General features: G+C 37.8%; 2 protein-coding genes and 1 pseudogene across 3 annotated transcripts in view; all 3 read left to right on the top strand.

Annotated features, from left to right (window-relative positions):
• LOC122660432 (salicylic acid-binding protein 2-like) overlaps window positions 1-9,182 on the top strand; it is a 50,261-nt gene extending 41,079 nt beyond the window's left edge. Inside the window, exons 2-4 of one of the 2 annotated variants that reach the window (XM_043855740.1) lie at window positions 2,548-2,921; window positions 4,978-5,115; window positions 8,797-9,182. In XM_043855740.1, the coding sequence (XP_043711675.1) occupies window positions 2,568-2,921; window positions 4,978-5,115; window positions 8,797-9,078 (774 nt within the window). In that variant the 5' untranslated portion in view covers window positions 2,548-2,567 and the 3' untranslated portion in view covers window positions 9,079-9,182. Of the gene's footprint in view, window positions 1-2,547; window positions 2,922-4,977; window positions 5,116-8,792 lie in introns of both variants that reach the window. The other variant, XM_043855739.1, reaches the window with a different exon arrangement.
• LOC122660431 overlaps window positions 1-18,642 on the top strand; it is a 59,688-nt pseudogene extending 41,046 nt beyond the window's left edge.
• LOC122659022 (methylesterase 3-like) lies at window positions 11,244-15,519 on the top strand. Its single transcript, XM_043854185.1, has 3 exons — window positions 11,244-11,597; window positions 12,770-12,907; window positions 15,238-15,519. The coding sequence occupies exons 1-3, from the start codon at window positions 11,244-11,246 to the stop codon at window positions 15,517-15,519; spliced, it is 774 nt and encodes a 257-aa protein (XP_043710120.1).
• Window positions 18,643-18,859: the final 217 nt, after the last annotated feature.

Here is an 18,859-nt window from a genome sequence, read left to right as displayed (position 1 = left end):
CAAGGACTGTTCGGCAGTGTGGCTTCTATGCCTATACAACGGATGGGGCTGGGCTAAGTGATCACCCCGCCCCCCATGAAAGGTGGAAATCTCAACCTATTGATGCTTTTGCTTGCTCTCCCATTAGTCTCCACATTGGCGCAGAAGCCATGCTCTCAAACGAAAAAACTCTTTCCCAAAATAAATTTATCTAAATTAGAAGTGAGAGCCTTAGAGAGCTGGGTTCTTCAAAACCTCAGTCCAACCCTGAGTCCCATTAGCTCAGCCCAAGCCCAAGCCCAACCCAATCCTAAGGTTGGGTTGAGATATCCCAGCCCGGCCCTAATTGAATTTGATCAGATCAGGCTAGGCTGGATAGTTGGCTTTGATTGACCTTGATTTTTGTCAAGGCAGCACGGCCTTGATTGATCCTCATTGGCCCTTTTAATTACCATTTGTATCTTTATATGCACTTTAAAAAAAAAAAAAAAAAAGAAGGAAAAAAATGAGATATCATCAGTATCAATTATTCTAAAATATAATCTTGAAGGATTAAAACATTAAACATTATATATAATAATTAATTTATAATTATATATAATCAAGGTTGAGCTAGGCCAGGACGGGCTTAGCCCGAGACTTCAACCTAGACCTGGCCTGACCCTGGGCCTGAAAATCCCAGCCCAAGTCCTGTCTAGGATCAAGGCGAACTCAGTTGGGTTCGGGTTCACAGGGCTAAACTTACACCCCTAATGTAAATGCTACCGGAGTTGCCCCACGAAAATTTTGGTTGAATCTATGACAGTGAAATAATTTGTAGAAGTACCATTAGTCTAATTGTAAGCATAATGTTGTCTTAAAAAAAAAATAATCTCACCCTTCAATAATTCAGTTGGGATACTTCTACATATTCATACTTGAAGGAAGGATGAGTATGAATGATAGTGTTGAAAAGGAGGGATGGATGGTATTAATTGCCAGAAACCACTTGGGGGTGCATAAAAAAATTTCCCCTTAACGGGAAAATGCACTCTGAAAGGCAGCGTGGCAACTATGACCAGACATAGAAGAGAGTGAAATGATCCGTCCCACCCCATGAAGGGTGCTAATGATTACCCTAATAAATGCCGCACGCTTCCATTGGCCCCCACACTGCCTTTTGGAGAGCCCTATCCCTTTGTTACTATTGGCAACTGAAAGGATTTTTTTTTGTTTTAAAACCCTTTTGGTAATACTCGGCAATCAAAAGGATTTGACACTGGCGGAGATGCTGATAAGGCCTGGATCCCTGTTCATAGAAGATCTATCAAAGGGGAAGGCATTCTCTGAAGTGGGATATGGGTCGGTTAATCGAGTTTACATTGTATGCAAAAAAAGATTTAGCAATTACAGAAGATTTCCAGCGTTGGATGATTGAGAATAATCCAGTGAAAGAGGTGATGGAGATAGAAGATGCTGATCATATGGCTATGCTGTCGAAGCCCAATGAAGTGTGTAGCTGTCTCTTGGACATTGCCAACAAATACACTTAATTAATTGGATGATTTGGTCTTACCACTCTTGCTAGCACTACTGATCAGTTCCCCTTCATTCATTCTTTCTTTCCTTACTTGGTGTTATGTGTGGAAATTAAAGTCTGAAACATTCTGGGCTGGGTACTAAGAATGTATGACTTTGTCTTAATTAAATCTTTGAATAAAGACATGTTTATTGAATAGATTTAGGGTTTAGAAAGAAGAAGCAATAGATTTAAATAAAGTGAAGGGATTGCCATGCTTCACCCCAAATCAAATAATCTCATGTAATGAATCATGCCTTGTAACCATGAACATCTATTTTCAATTCAAAGGTCATAATCATTCGAATTGTACTTCCATTTGTTTTTTTATTCAAAAGAAAAAAAGAAAGAAACTGTATTGGAAAAGAGGGATCCAGATGGTCTACGGCATGTTGCCCGTAGTGGCCTGAGCGGTGTACAAATAGGGCGCAGCACAATGATCGACTTACCCCCGCTAGGGCAAGGCGCTCAGGAAAGGGTAAGACGGTCATTACGGTGCGCTCTGTTTGTGCGCCGCTCAAGCTGCTACAGGCAGCACGCCATAGAGGATCTAAATTGAGGAAAAAGGACCCTAACCCTGAAACAAGGAGCGTGGGCCTTACAAGGGTCATAATCATTCAAATTGTACTTCCTATTCGTTTTCTCAATCTTTCACCATCCTTAACTACAAGAAACGGGTGCAATGGTGGCACTTTCAGTGGAGATATCACGGCGCTATTTAAAAACGGTGACATATATGACAAAAATCATTATGAAGTTAAGACTTGACCAATGAACCTACACAAGCAAACCCTTTTTTTTTTAGATTGACGATTGGGACATCATCCATCGTGCTCACGTTTCATTCATTACTCAATGCTATCAAACTTGCACGTAAGACACTTTGGAACGTTGTTAGAAGTGTTTAAATAACAAACTTTGCTTGTTCTATCTCTATATATAAACACATCATAATCACAAATAGAAAGCACATCCACAGCAGTAGTAGGTACACAGAAAGCCGGCGAGAGAGAGAGAGAGAAAGAGAGAGATGGTGCATTTTGTTCTAGTACATACTATATGCCATGGAGCATGGTGTTGGTACAAGGTTAAGCCGGTGCTGGAGAGTGCAGGACATCGAGTGACCGCGATTGATCTTGCGGCTTCCGGGATGAACATGGCTAAAATAGAAGAGGTCCATACCTTCTCCGACTACACAAAGCCATTAATAGAGTTGATGGAGTCACTTCCTCCAGAAGAGAAGGTAACCCTAGTGGGACACGGCGTGGGTGGCATCAATTTGGCTCTTGCCATGGACAGCTTTCCTCACAAGATATCCGCAGCTGTCTTTCTCAATGGTTTAACGTCCGATTCTACACATTCCCCCTCCTATATCTTGGATCAGGTACCATCTCCTCTCTCTCTCTCTCTCTCTCTCTCTCTCTCCGTAACACACTTAAGTTCTCCTCAATTGGTTTTTTGTGTAGTAGAAAATCAATTAAACCTAACACTAGTAGCAAACTCTCGAGATTATTAAGTCAAAATGTTATGTGCATTATGTCAATTAGTATGGTTAGTTACAATGTTAGTTATATTTTTTAAGTTGTTGTATGGCTTCGCAATCTCTCTCTTTGATTTTGGTATATTTATGTATATTTAAGAATGTTAAATGGTTCGATTCGATTAACGGTTTAATACGGTTTAAACCATTTAATTAAATGGTCTGAATTTTAAAACCATAATCGAATCATTTATTAATTACTTTCACAGATTTTTATCCGCTCCAATACTGGAGGCGCTGCTGTGCGCATCGTGAGGTGTAACAGAGGTCATGTGGATCCCACTGTGCACACATGTCTACTGCTACGCGGCACGATGGCACAGCGGCACTGCAGTGCACAACAGTGGATAAAAATCCTGCTTTCACGGTTTCGATTTAAACGATTCGGTTGATTTCAGTAAATGGTTTCAATTTGATTTTGACAAATACTTTAATAACCATTTTTTTTGTTTTTTCCTAGAATAATGACTTTGACCATTCTTAACCACCCCCCCCCCCCCCCCCCCGAGTAAAAGCTCCATCAAGTCAAATGATAGAAAACATGCATGCCATGCCATAGTTAGAGACCGATAATTTAGAATGCTAAGTGTAAAATATTCATAGATACATTTTTCTATTTATGGAGGTTGATTATCCATAGTTTTTTTTTTAATTGACCATAATTTTTTATTTATTTATTTTATGATTATTTGACATTTCTGAAAGTAAAACAGATAGATTTTTTTTTTGAATGAATAAAAAATTATATTCAACAAAGCAAAGGGAAACAAACTCTTAAAAAAGAGAAAGAACAAAGAAAAAACTCTAAAACAGAACATCGGACAAACTTACAACCAAATCAAGTTAACGGGAAACCATCCAAAGAGAATATAAACACTCAAACAACCAATCAAGAGAGTTGACCTTCTTCCCATTACGATTATAGGGAGGAATGGGAGGAACCACCCACCTCTTGCTAAAACCCTGTCATCCGTTCTTGGATCGCCCTGAGTATTGATGACTAGATCAGGCCTTAGGTCCCCCAGAGGAGAGTCGCTGCTCGAAACTGTATCCCTAGAACCTACGCCGCATTCATTAAGTAAATTGCTCTAACCTAGACTGACAACAACTCTATCATCAACAATTGACGAAACAAGACCTGAGATCAACAAGATAGATTTTAGTTGTCTTTTTTTCCTAGTTTTTCTTATCTAAACTTCTTGCTCAAAATTAGAAGAGGATACAGTCATGTCTAGAATACTGGTACATATGTGAAATTATTTTTATTGAATTAGATTCCAAAATTTGCATGTTATTAATTTATAGAAAGCAGTTTTCTGTACGGGAGTGTGGCCTACGTTAGTACTCCCATGTGTCTATCTCTCTCCTCCTTAAAACAAGGGGGCAGAGATGTCTTTTCACATGGGGAGGAGAGAGATAGACTCATGGGAGTGCTGGCGTAGGCCACACTCCCGGACAGAGAACTTTTGCCTTAATTTATATTATGCCCTTTCTATCCAACTATTGGAATGGACGAATTACGTACTTGTCCACATGACAGAATATGTGTATTTTAAAATTTGAAAAAATTACAGACCCTTGTAATAATAATATTGAGTAAAAATTGTGTGCAGCTTATGTTCAAACACAGTCTTCTGAAATGATCGTCCTAGTACCTCCTCTCCTACAAACTGAAAAATCCCCATATCGATACCCCTGCGTGGCCTCTCAGTGACCAGCGCACTAGCACATGGGCCATGCAACTGAGCAGCATTCTTCTTTTCTAATGATATTTCACATTTTTTTTTTAAACATTTTACTTAAAGTTCAGACTTGAGAGAATTTCAAATTGAACTAAAAAGTAAATATATGGTGGAACACTCTAGTAATCTTCTATTCTGTTTCATCCACTTCTCAACAGTTTTTGGAGAGGAACCCAGCAGACTCTTGGTTAGATAGTAACATTTCATCTGATCTGAACCCCGTGAATTCAAAAATTACAGTGCTACTTGGCTCCAAATGCTTGGTTACCAAATTATATCAACTCACCTCTTCACAGGTAACTCGTCTTCCCTCTCTCCACATGCATGCACGTACTCACGCACGCCTGTTAGTATTTTTATATTAGAAAAAGATCCCTACTTGGTGGCGTCCCCTACGCCTTCTCACAGGGTACTATGAAATGATGCCCTTGCCCCAGGGTGGATATCAAGGGGTGCTCTTCCATTGGCCCAGACACTAGTGTAGAGACTATATATGTGACCAAGCAGAGATCTCTTGCCCTTATATAATTTATTGTTTTAAAAAATTCAACAAGCATTGTACGATAATAGGAGAAAATTTTTCTATGGGGGAGTGTACCGCCGTACCACAGTGGCGGTAAAATAACTGTCCCATCCTCTATGAAAAGCGAAAATCCCACTGCTATGATGCTTCGTGCGTTTCATTGGCCCTTCATGTATACATGAGCCATACTCTCCCACAGAGAACGCTTCTCCTAATAATATTAGTTTTTTTTTTTTTTTTTTTTTGGGGTGAATTTCGTTAGTGAAATAAGGACCCCAAAAAATACTATATGGTTAATCTGATGCACAAGCACATCTTTTTTTTTTTTGCCTCTCTTTTCTGATCACAGTCCGTCAATTAATATGCATATGCCTTGCATGAAAAGGTCGCTAGTGTGAGACTAATAGGGTGGAGGATTTAGCCGCGGTTTCTTCAAACTGTTGATCCTCCATTGGAGGATCCCAAACCCTCTTCTCCTCTCACTTTTTTTTTTTTTCGGTTAGATTCTCCTTTCTCTTTGGTTCTTGTAAATATCCCATATTTCCATAAGTTCATTTGAAAAAACCTTCCCTTTGGAGATTGAACACCTTCTCCTTTTGAGCTCTGCAGTTTCTCCTTGTAACCTTCAAGATCAGGTTCTTTCTCATTTCTGGCTTAGGCCCTTGATGATCTTTTGGAAAGCCCAAAATCCTTGGAGAAGGTTTGAAATCTATGGAAATTCTACAAAAACCAACAACAAGAGTAAAAAATTGTTACGTATTATTTAATTAATTTTTATCTATAATATGTTACATGAATAATTATCACCTCTAATTCGCAGGTACCTCCAATTCCTCCAATTCCTTTAACAGGGGGGAGTGTACTCCACCTTAGGCAGTGTTTTTGAACAGGGGGTAGGGTGATCATTTCTACCCTCATGTGAGGAATTGAAGGAATTGGAGGGAACAGCAAATTGGAGGGGTTAACGATTCTATGTTACATACATTATTATAGTTATTTAGATAGTTATTGAGGGAAGTAATGAAGTTGTACGTGAGGAATGGGAGATGTGAGAGAAGTTTTAGGAGTTTGTAACTACTTCTTTGGCTTTGCCTATGTAACAGACTAATATGAAATGGAAGGTAGAAGATTGAATCCCTTCATTTATCTCTTAAAGATGAGGCAAGTTCCTTACCCAAGCCAGACACCCTTGCTTCGTCCCTAAAGCATTCTCTCTCTCTCTCTATTATTTCTCTGTTTTTTTATTTAATTTTTTAGAGTACTTTGCACATGACAAAAATCTCCAAAAAAAAACCAAAAATCTTAAAAAATCCCAAAAATTTCCAAAATATCGTAGGAGTGTAGAATTACTCCGAAATTACCGCTGAAGTATCGAAAATCTGCAGAAATCTCTGCACCAGTCCCAAAAAGTCAATTTTTTTCTCTCCTCCCAAATTTTACTTGGAAACTCCAAATTGCCCCTGGATTGCTACAGAAGTACTATAAATCTTCGATAATCGCCGCATAAACCAGTTTTTTGCCTCCAAAAAAAAGATTTTCTCCTCCTCTGTTGACTCGGGAAGTGTGGAATTGATCATGAATCAATGGAAGTGCCAGAATTCCCCTATCATGACCATTTTGGGTCCTAAAAAAGATATTTTCTTTCGATTTTTTATCACCTGCGGTTCCCCACCCTGATACGGTTCCGTAGTGCTTCTAATAAAAGGAGGTGGATCCCACCTAGGCAGTGTGTTCGATCAGGGGGTGAAATGATTATTTTAGCCCCCCTATAACAGGAACCGCACAATCGTGCCAGTCAACAAACCTCAGGGGATAAAGGTCCATTTTTTTCTCTTCCCTTTTTTATATATACTCTCAAAATTTTGCATAGATCGTAAATATGTAGTTATTTTTGCGTATTTGTGCACCCATATTAAGGTTTTTGAGCCCTAACCCAGGCTTTTACTAGTTGATGAAATATGTCGTTTCAATTGTACTATATACCATTTTCACATTATATTAGCATTATATACTTGCATATGTGCTTCCAAAACCCCCTGCTTGTCTTTCCAAAACCTGTATGCAGTATGTCATTAAGCTACCAAACTTCTAATAAGGTTCCAATAACACTGAAATTCTCCCATGTGGCTAGACCCCTTATGTGGTCAAAACCCTAAGAATTCTCCCAATCGAGTATTAGAAAATACAATTGATCTAGTCCCTGTCCAAGGTACGTAGGCAACTTAACTCAGTCAAGTTCGATCATAACCATGCATTCATATAGATAACCCTACATTCATATAGCATCATGTATTTATCATGCACACACATGCATTCATACCATGATCCTCATCCCTTGCATGTCATCCATATTTGCAGCCAAATGACCTTATGCTTTGGTTTGGTCACTCCCCTATACATATATGTTCCCCTGTATATCTTCTACATGTTTACATACAAAGCATATATTAATTGTATATATTGTATACCTACTTTTTTTTTTTGGTAAAATATATTATATACATACACTTTGCAGCTTTCATTACTATTATCATGGAATTAGTATCTAGAATTAGTTAGTAGAACTAATTAGCCTAGGATTTTGGTCTACATGAAAAGAGACTGACCATCGGTTTGGCGGGGTTGAGTGCACAAAACCTTCCAAGCATATAACTTTGAGCTTATCCAACGCTTTGGTGTAACATTTGCCTCCTCCAATAGAGTCAATTCTCTCCCTCAAAAGAATGAGACATTTATGGGTCCTAGACCCTGATCTAAATGACGACTCCCAAAATACCTCCAAAAAGAACAAAAGAAGAATCGTAGAAGAGAACCGGTATTCACCCTCTCTACTTCCCTCACTCCTAACCCAAGAGAGCGTGAGAAGTGGGTACTCCTAGGATAGCATGCGTTTCATCTGCGTATGGATCCTATATATATAGTACTATCAGTGCTAACGTATGGTGAGTGCTCTATGGTTTCTCTTTTTCTTTTATCTTTTTTAAATTTTTTTTTTCATTTTTGTCCCAATAATGGATTTCAAAAGCAATAATTGTTTACCATATTGGAAAAAGCTTTCAACCACTAAGGTGAAAAGAAAATCTCTTCATCCAAGGTGATTTGTCATTGTACCCTTCTCTTTTTTTTTTGTTGGGACTGGAGGGGGAGTCCAAAACTAAGATGACGAACAGACTGTCTCAAACTCGATATTTCCTAGAGTCTAAGCTCAACCACACTAGCCCAAGCTATTTATGCCAGCAGTGATCCTGACACTGTCATATTTGTCTCTTTTCTCATTTCAGCTCGGCATTGAATTTTCAGACATTAATTTGTTAAACATATTTGTCACTATAGGGCATAAATAAAACAAAATATATTTGTTCTTGTTGGAAACTAAAAGGGGTTTTTTTTTTTTTTTTTTTTTTTTTTTTTTTTTTTTTCTCAATTGGTGATGATACTCTACTACAACTGAAAGGATTTGGCACTAGCAGAGATGCTGATAAGGCCTGGTTCATTGTTCAAAGAAGATCTATCAAAGTGTATGTCATTCTCTGAAGAAGGATATGGCTCCATTAATCAAGTTTACATTGTGTGCAAAAAGGATTTAACTATCACAGAGGATTTCCAGCATCGGATGATTGAGAATAATTCAGTTAAAGAAGTGATGGAGATAGAAGATGCTGATCATATGGCTATGCTGTCAAAGCCCAATGAAGTGTGTTGCTGCCTCTTGGACATTGCCAACAAATATAATTGATTTGGTCTCTCAAATTCTTGCTACCACTCTGGAGCACCTTCCTCATTGTGAACATTGATGTTTTACCCTTCTTTTCCTTTCATGAATAAGGTTCAAAGTTGTTATGAGTAGAAATAGATAAGAAAAGTAAATAGGATGTTGATACCATTTTCATCTTACACTATTGTATTACATAATTTTTTGTGTTATTTTTGGCGATAGGAAAATCATTTGCGATAGGAAATTCTTATCGTCATAGAAAATCATTTACTCTGACGGATATAAAGTTTCTGTCACCTAATTTAATTTATGGTGTGTGAGATCCTTGATTGGTTAAGATTGGGGCTCTTGGTGATAGTTTATTTAGGATTTTGAGTCTCAAAAATTGACAAAGAGTCGACACCTAAATTAGAGTCTAAAACTCGTGCAAATTAATTAGCACAAAAACCTATTGACTTCACTCTGAAGTGATCCAACCAAGGGTCAGGATTGTCTTTGTTGTAACTACCTATCATATCTAGGTTGAAAGGAACAACAAATAGTTAAAGAAACATGTCAAATCCTATATTCATATCCGGAGCTAGATCCCATCTGAGGTTGAAATATGTTTTTCAAATTTATTAAGGTGGTCCCTTATAGTGTTAAAAATTCATATTAATTCCCATTGGAACCTTGACATAAGGCTTATTCCTTGATATTCATTTTCTTGTTGTCTTGAATAAACTCTAATTTTTTACCCCCAAAAAAAACTCTAATTATAATTTATACTTGTACCCCAAAAAAATTTAATTTATGTCATGTTATTTGTCTTTAATATATTATTTATAATTACCATTAAAAAAAAAAAAAGTTGTTTACCAAAAACAAAATTAAATAATATGAATTGCTGCCCATGCTCCACCTAGATAATCACATGAATCATGCCTCTATAATCAGGAACATTTTTAACCAAAAAAAAATCCAGAAACACTTTTTTTTTTACTAGTGGAATGGCCAAACCATTGGAACTGCAGCATCAAGTAATTATTTACCCAAAAACAGTTAGATTGGGAAGCAACTTGCAACATTTAAAATTATTAAAAAAAAAACTCACATAGACTAAGGTTCTATGTCTGCTTAATGAGATTGGATTAGTTTATCATGTTAATATTAGGGTACATCATTTTTTGCTATTTTAACATACAGTTAAAGTGACTTTTATTATACAATTGTTGTCCAATTGCTATTAGAACATGACCCAAGACTAAGCAAGACTCTTTACCCCTCAAATTTCAGTATTCTACCCCTCTCATGACACACACCAGTAGTTAATGAATTGTTTTTGAAAGATTCTAGTTTGCCTGAGATTTTCTAGTTCCAATGGAAAAAATGCCTTTACATTTGGCTACTCAACAAGAACATGTTTGGACCCGATTAGGAATAGGAACTGGACCACCCACTAGTTGATAGTGCTGGATCTCAAATTTGGAACCGGTGAGCTTATTGGTCCGGATCTAGTCTTGACACCTTAGAGTCAGAACCGCTAGAGAACCGGACCAATAGCTCAGAATCGGACCAATTGACACCCCTACACATAGAGCTAGCCTAAGTAGTTAGTTATATATGACAACAAAGTTGATTCTAATTAGCTTTAAGAAACAAAAAATCAAATGTAACCTTATAACACCCATCCCTTTACAAATCCGTGTAATTTCAAGAAATAAAAACACACCGGCCTCATGAAGCAAAAAGCACTATGGTGGCTTCCATTTTTGGTGATTAAAATAATGGAGGAATCAACAACTGCTTAGCTCAGTTGGTGAGTCGTGGTGCGCTTCATGCCCATGCCCACCAAGAGGTCTCGAGTTTGAGTCTCTTGACTGGTATCTTATCCCCTCCCCGGTTCGATCCCCCCCCCCCTTCTATCAAATATAAATGTAAAGCTTCCAATTACCAAAAATAATAATAATAATAATGGAGGAAAAAATAGAAAAAAAAAATACATGAAAAGAGCTTTGAAATAAAAACAATAGCTTATCCGTACATCGAGTTGACTTAAATGGCCACACACATTGGAAGGTGCTTAGACTTGTTTACCAACAAACCTGCTTGTTCTAATTGTATATAAACAGATCATAATCTCACTCATAGCACACATCCACAGCACACACACACACACACACACACACACACACACACACACACAGATGGTGCATTTTGTTTTAGTACATGGCTTATGCCATGGGGCTTGGTGTTGGTACAAGGTTAAGCCGGTGCTAGAGAGTGCCGGCCATCGAGTGACGGTGATCGACCTTGCCGCTTCGGGGATCAACATGACTAAACCAGACGAGGTCCGTACCATGTCCGACTACACACAGCCATTGATAGAGTTGATGGAGTCACTTCCTCCAGGAGAGAAGGTAACCCTAGTAGGACACAGCTTGGGTGGCATCAACTTGGCTGTTGCCATGGACAAGTTTCCTCACAAGATATCTGTAGCTGTCTTTCTCACAGCTTTCATGCCGGATTTTACACATTCTCCTTCCAATATCATAGATGAGGTAACCTCTCTCTCTCTCTCTCTCTCAATTAGCTAAGAGGGCATTTGCGAATCCAAAAAGGCATTTGCGAATCTAAAAAGGGAAGTGAATTATTCTATTTCTTGGGTTGCGAACCCAAATAACGGTAAGGAGGGATGATCGAATTTTTCTCCTCTCAAGTTTCCTATCCGGTTAGGTTCGTAGGTTCCTCTCATAAGGAGGGCAGAAATGACGACCTCAACCCACCCAGTCAGTGTGTTTGGGCAAGGGGTGAGATCGTCATTTTCGGACCCCTATGAGAGGAACCTAAGAACCTGATCGGGAAGGAAACTTGAAATGGAAATCTTCATGCACTTGCACGCCTTTTTATTTTTTAAATTTTTTAGATAGTTATTAGGATTATAGATCCCCTCTCCATGTGGTAATCACCCCACCCTATCAAACACAATCTAGGAGGTGTGGGGACCACACTCCATTGACGGTAGGGGATGTTGTGGGATGAATTTTTATCCTCTCAATTACACTGCTTGTACTTGACGTCAAGTACATCTAATAGAGGGAGGTGGACCCTACGTAGACCCCACTTCGGGCAGTGTGTTCGAGCAGGGGTTAGAATAGTCATTTATGCCTCCTCTGTTAGATGTACTTGACGTCAAGTACGAGCAGTGTAATTGAGAGGATAAAGATCTGTGTGGGGTGGTTACCACATGTTGAGAAGATCCCCACTCAGTTATTAATGTCCCAGTTGTCCTTTTTCATGGTTTTCGATCTTTTAAATCATTTTTTTTTTTTTGGGGTAAAATATCGTTTATATAATGACTAAAATATTAATACATATGCACAAACATACATGGACGCATGCTAATATATATGTTGAAGATTATTTAATAGAAATAGATTATAAAATTTGACACGTGGTTAATCTAGATCATGTTTTCTCTATACAACCATCAAAATAGACAAAATTCATCCGTCTACATGATAGAATAAGTGTCTTCTGAAATTTGAAAAACAGACTTTTATAACAATAATATTTTTACTTTTTTTATAACGTATTTCATAACTAAGGTTACTTTAAATTTCAGAATTCAAGAGTTTCAAATTGAATTCAATAGCAAATATAGAAAAACAAAAAATAAATAAAAAAATAAAAAAATTTAATCTGCTATTCTGTTTCATCCACATGACAACAGATGATGAAGGGGGGTCCAGCAGACTTTTGGTTAGATAGTTACCATTCTTCTGATCCGGACCCTGTGAAGCCAAAAACTACGATCCTATTTGGCTCCAAATGCTTGGCCTCTAAGTTCTATCAACTCTGCTCTCCACAGGTAACTCGTTATCTCTTTCTCTCCACATACACACACACACGTATGTACGTGTAGCTCTCCTTGTATTTTGATGAAAAGTAAATGGGAAAAAGACTGTCCGGGAGTGTGGCGTACGCTATCACTCCCATGAGTCTATCTCTCTCCTCTCCATATGAAAAGACACCTGATCTGCCCTTTTGTTTTGAGGAGAAGAGAGATAGACACATGGGAGTGCTGAGGTAGGCCAAACTCCCAGACAGAAAACTACTTCCCAAAGTAAATAGATCAGAAACTAAGAAATACTTAATGTAGCCTCTTTGTTTTTATTTATATCATTTTGTTTCAAAATGTCAACCATCATTGTAAAATAATTGGGAAAAGATATTCTGAGCCGCTGGGGTAGGATACGTTAGTACCTTTGTCTATATCTCTCCTCTTCACATGAAATGATTTTTCTAAACAGCTGATTCGTGGGGAATCATTCTCCTCTCAGGTTCCCTGTCCGGTCAAGTGCTCAGGTTCCTCTCATGGGGGGGCGGAAAATGACGATCTCACCCCCTGCCCGAACACACTGCCCAGGTGGGGTTAGGTCGTCATTTCCACCTCTCTGTGAGAGGAACCTGAGCACCTGGCCGGGCAGGGAAACTGAGAGGATAAAAATTCATACAACTTTGTGAAGAGGTGGGGTAGGAGAACCCACCAACCACGTACACCAGGTAACACGTACACCAGGTAGGAAAGTCTTACCAATTAGTAGTTGTCTACTGAATATCCCACCCCAGACAACCAAATATCCCAAAATCCCATAATTCGAAATCCAAACCCTTGGCAATCAAATGGGCTCTAAGGTTCTACTTCTTTTCCATTTAATTCTTTGCTCCTATAGTTTTATTTCCGAAGTACAAAGACATCCCTACTTTTGAACACTATTCTTAGATTCACCCTTCTACTTTAAAACTCATCACGTTTCCACATGCGACATGATTTAAAATTTTATTTAAAAGGACCGAGTTGCCTTCCACCCTTGGTGAATGGAATCTCATTCACCGTGAGACGGGAGAGGGCGAGAATAGGTATCAGGAAGGTATTTTGGAACATATTAAAACCCTAGGAGGGGTGTGTGAATCCTAGGATGGTAGGTGAACCGTCCTTTATGGGTGAAGGGAAACTTAGTCCTATTTAAAATACCAAAATTATATTTTCTATGAGTTAAATGTTTTAAAGTGGATAAAATTACAATCAATGACATTTATGACCAAGTATCGTAGTTTAATGTTTGAATGGAGTCCAATTGTTTAGCAAATAATAATAATAATAATAATGATCAAGTTTCCCTCCACCTATGATGAATGGGATCCTATTCACCGCGGGGTGGGAAAGGGCAAGAAAGGGTATCGGGAGGATATTTCGGAACATACTAAGACCATAGGAAGGATTTGTGAACCCTAGGATGGTTGGTGAACCATCCTCTATAGGTGGAGAGAAACTTAGTCCTAATAATAATATAAAAAAAAAAAGTGACAGATTTAAAAAACAAATAGCCATTAGTTTTGATAGTTGTAAGGGTAGTCGGGGTATTTTGTGTAAATTCATACTTGAAGGGTGAATTTGGGAGTTAATGTTAAAACTAGGAAATCTAAAGAACTGACCAATAGGTGATTGTTACTCCTCTGCCCCTCTGGCAATAGGGCCAAAAGGGGGTTGTGACTCTTTATTGATTGATTAGTATTAATAATACTAATATAACACGCTCCATTATTTATTTATTTATTAATTATTTGGCAATTAATTATCACAAGCAATAAATAATCTTCCGTCGGATGGACAAAGTTTTTTACCTTCATCAAGATGATCTGAGATTACGAGATTCTGATTGGATTACAAGATTAGTAAATAAAGGGGTACTTAGTGCACAAGGCTCCTGTCACTGTGGGGTCTGAGGAGAGTCATAACGTACGAAGCCTTATATAACAGAGAAGCTGTTTTCAGACTTGAACCTGTGACCACTTGATCACAATAGAGCAATCTTTACTGTTGCACCAATGCCCGCATTCTACAAGAATAGTAAATATCGTTTTAATTTTCATTCCCTAAATTCAAAGGTCCAAAATACCCTTTCTCAATCAAATCAAAGTGTCAGATTCGATGGATTAAGAGGGAAACTAAGTAGTCACATATTTATCTCTTCTCTTCTCTTTTTGGCTTGCCATTGAATTTTGAAGCAATAATTTTTTAACATATGTATCACTATTGGGCACAAATAAATTAAAAACTAATTTGTCCTTGTTGGCAACTAAAATGTTTTTTTTTTTTTTTCGGTCCCTCTATTGGTGATACTCTACACCTTAAAGGACTTGGCACTTGCAAAGATGCTGATAAGGCCTGGATCCTTGTTCGAACAAGATCTATCAAAGGGGAAGGCATTCTCTGAAGAGGGATATGGGTCAATTAATCGAGTTTTCATTGTATGCAACAAGGATTTAACAATTACAGAGGATTTACAGCGTTGGATGATTGAGAATAATCCAGTTAAAGAAGTGATGGAGATAGAGGATTCTGATCATATGCCTATGTTCTCAAAGCCCAATGAACTCTGTTCTTGTCTCTTGGACATTGCCAACAAATACAGTTAGATGATTTGGTCTCTTGGAGCTTTCTTGTTAGCTACCAACCCTCACTTGCACCTTCCTCGTGAATTTTGAAGCTTTTCTTTCTTCTCTTCGTGAGCAAGGAAGGTTAAAAGTTTTCATCGGCAGAAGTAAATAAGAAACAGAGGACGTATGTTGATACCATTGTCATCTTATCGCGTTATAATTCCATGTTGTTTATATTTCATCTTTAATTTTCTTGATTTGACACTGTTTCTGTGTTGTGTTTTTTTATGAGACTCTTTTCTGTTATGTTACTTTTGAGTGTGAAGAAAAGATTGTGGAGGGGTACCAGACATGGTTTGGGGTAATGGTATCTTTTCTGTCGGAGGAAGTTTCTCATTTTTTTAAAGGGTTTTTAACAATTACCACCCCCAAATCTTTACTATCTATTATTATTCTTCCCAAAAACTTTTAAACAACTGTTACCCCTTCCGATGCATACTAACCACTAACTGATCCCCACCATTACATTTCTGTAACGGTGGGGTTAGTCGTGACAGTGTGCTGTTGTCACAAATTTTTTAAGACCAAAATACCCTTTTGGGGTGATAATTGTTAAAAAAAAAAAAAAACCCATCACCGTCCTCTTTCTTCTTCCTCTGCAACCCCAAAGGTGAAATATCCATTTTACCCCTTAGTTGTAACCATCACCTGCTTAGGCTCCGGTGGCCATTACCAGCGGCATCTCCCTATATCCCTTTCCTTCTCCGACTCCGACACCCCTCCCCCTCATCTGCTCAGACTCTCCCTCTCCGTTCCGGCCTGAAAACGTTGGCTGCTCAGTTCTCCAGCTTCACCCTTCATATTAACGGTAAGGGGTAATTGGATATTTCACCTTTGGGGTTGCAGAGGAGGGTAATTGAACAGTTTCCCTCTGTTCAGATCTTGGTAGGAATTGGATTTTAATCGATTTGCACGTTTTTAGGATTTCATTTTGGGGTTTATCTGATCTTTATGCTCTAATTTCATTACCAGATCTAATGCTAGGGTTTTTTTTTTTGGTGAAATAATGCTAGGGTTCGGAACAAAGAAACATGTATGATGGAAGATGAAAATTGGGGGTATTAGTTTCCCTCTTGTCAATTGAGTGTTTGTAGATGGAAAACAGCTTAGCAGAAGAACCTGATATCCCTGGAATTTCAAAAAAACCGAGATCTTTGGATCTTCAAAGCCTCTATGTTGAGAAGTCCAGAGGTTCCGTGGAAGGGGCCGAAGATAGGATCCTAAAGAGGAAAAGGAAGTCTCCGTTGGAAAATGTGGGGTCAAGTTTGGGGCATGGGAAGAGGAAAAGGAAGAGTTGGAAGGAGGTATCCCTTCGTAGTTTTGAACCGGCTGACAAGAAGAGTAGAAATAGTTCAAATGCAGTAAGTGGTAGTGGCTTGAGTTTGGGATCATCCGCGTTCAACAAACCGCCAGTAAAGTTAAGCCGCTTTGTTTTACACCAAAAGACTCAGGGGAAGAAGAAGAATGATCATTCCCTAGGGGTTGGGAATCAGCAAAATTTGAGTAGTTTAAGCATTATTTCTACCAGTTTGGATGATAAAATCCCAAAGCGTCCTCGAGGTTTGTCAAGGCGAAAGAAGTTTCAGAGTAATCATGTATCAGAACAGGTGGGAACTTCCAGTAGCAAAGTCAGTTCATAAGGAATTGGGTGATGGGTTTCACCTTTGGGGTTGCTGAGGAGGAAGAAGAAGGAGAAGAAGGAGACGAAACAGGAGGAGGAGGAGGAGGAGGAGGAGGACGGTGATGGGTTTTTTTTTTTTTTTTTTTTTTTTTTTAACAATTACCACCCCAAAAGGGTATTTTGGTCCTAAAAAATTCGTGACAACGGCACACTGTCACGACTAACCCCCACCGTTACGGAAATGTAACGGTGGGGTCAGTTAGTTGTTAATATGCATCAAAGGGGGTAACAATTGTTTGAAAGTTTTTTTTTTTTTTGAGGGGAGGGTAATAGTAGATAGTAAAGATTTTGGGGTGATAATTGTAAAAAACCTTTTTTGAAATAGTATTTTGTCTTTAAGGTGGGAAAACCCGCTTCGAAAGCTTCCTGTCTTTAGCCCTATCTCTTGACTCCGTACCTAGGAACATAATAGACGAACAAATTCATTCTCGCCTATTCTCATTGAGCTTCCCCACCCGGATCTCGTGCTTTCTTTTTTTTAAGTATTTTTCAAAATCAATCTAAGGCTCAGTTTGGTTGTAAAGGGAATTAAAGGGAAGAAAATGAAAATTTTCAAACCTAAAAAAGAAACTTTTGTTATCACTACCCCCATGTGATTGTATAACTATTTAATTTTCTTACCATATATAGTAAAGATACATTTTACATGTAATATTTATTTTACATTTTAAACTAAAGACTTCGTTTGGTTGCAAGGGGAGTGAAAGGGAAGGGAAGAAAAAAAAAATTTTTGTAATCATTACCTCATGTGATTGTATAAACTACTTATATTTCTTACCATATTTAGTAATGATACATTTTATATGTAATATTTATTTTACATTTTAAACCAAAGGTAAATGGATGCAAAATAAAGCGAAATTTAATAACCAAATATGGAATGATTTGAAGTTAGTGCTATTATCACATGGGTAATGATTCAAAATTTTCTTTTTCAAGTATGAAAATTTCACTTCCCTTCTCTTTAATTCCCCTTGCAACCAAACTTCTCTTTAATTCCCCTTGCAACCAAATGGAGCCAAAGGGAATTGGATACAAAGTAAAGTGAAATTTAATAACCAAATATGAAATGATTTGAAGTTATTGATATTGTCACATAGGCTAATGATTACAAAAATTCCTTTTTTAAGTATGAAAATTTTCCTTTCCTTCCCTTTAATTTCCCTTGCAACCAAACGGAACCTGAAGGAATCGATTTTTTGGATGGCCAATACCCGATCCATGTGCTAAATCCATATTTATTCAAAGAAGTCCTTTCTTTTTATCTTTTTATTTTATTTTATTTTATTTTAATTTGTGGTGAACAAGGGATTTATATACCAGAAAGGATAAAATGAAAGTTTACGCTTTTCCGATTCCCACACCTCAGGAAAAAACGACTAGTGTTGAAAAGCTAACAACTTATGTAAGGTAGTAGAAAAAGTAATTTCTAACTAATACCAAAACATTTTATGTAATTAGTAAGAAGTTTTACTAAACATACTGATTAAATCATTCCACCAAAGTTTCCTATATATTTATAAATAAAAAACCATGGGGATTTAGGGCAATGGGAGAGAAAACAAAAAGGATAGATATTATCAACACTTCGTCAAATGTGGTAGGAAAAATATTCGATTTCCATGGTCTACTGCTTCA

Source organism: Telopea speciosissima, chromosome 4, assembly GCF_018873765.1.
Source record: "Telopea speciosissima isolate NSW1024214 ecotype Mountain lineage chromosome 4, Tspe_v1, whole genome shotgun sequence".
In the NCBI taxonomy this organism is placed as follows: domain Eukaryota; kingdom Viridiplantae; phylum Streptophyta; class Magnoliopsida; order Proteales; family Proteaceae; genus Telopea; species Telopea speciosissima.
Note: the sequence above shows the minus strand (reverse complement) of the source record. Positions and strands in the feature narration are given on the sequence as shown.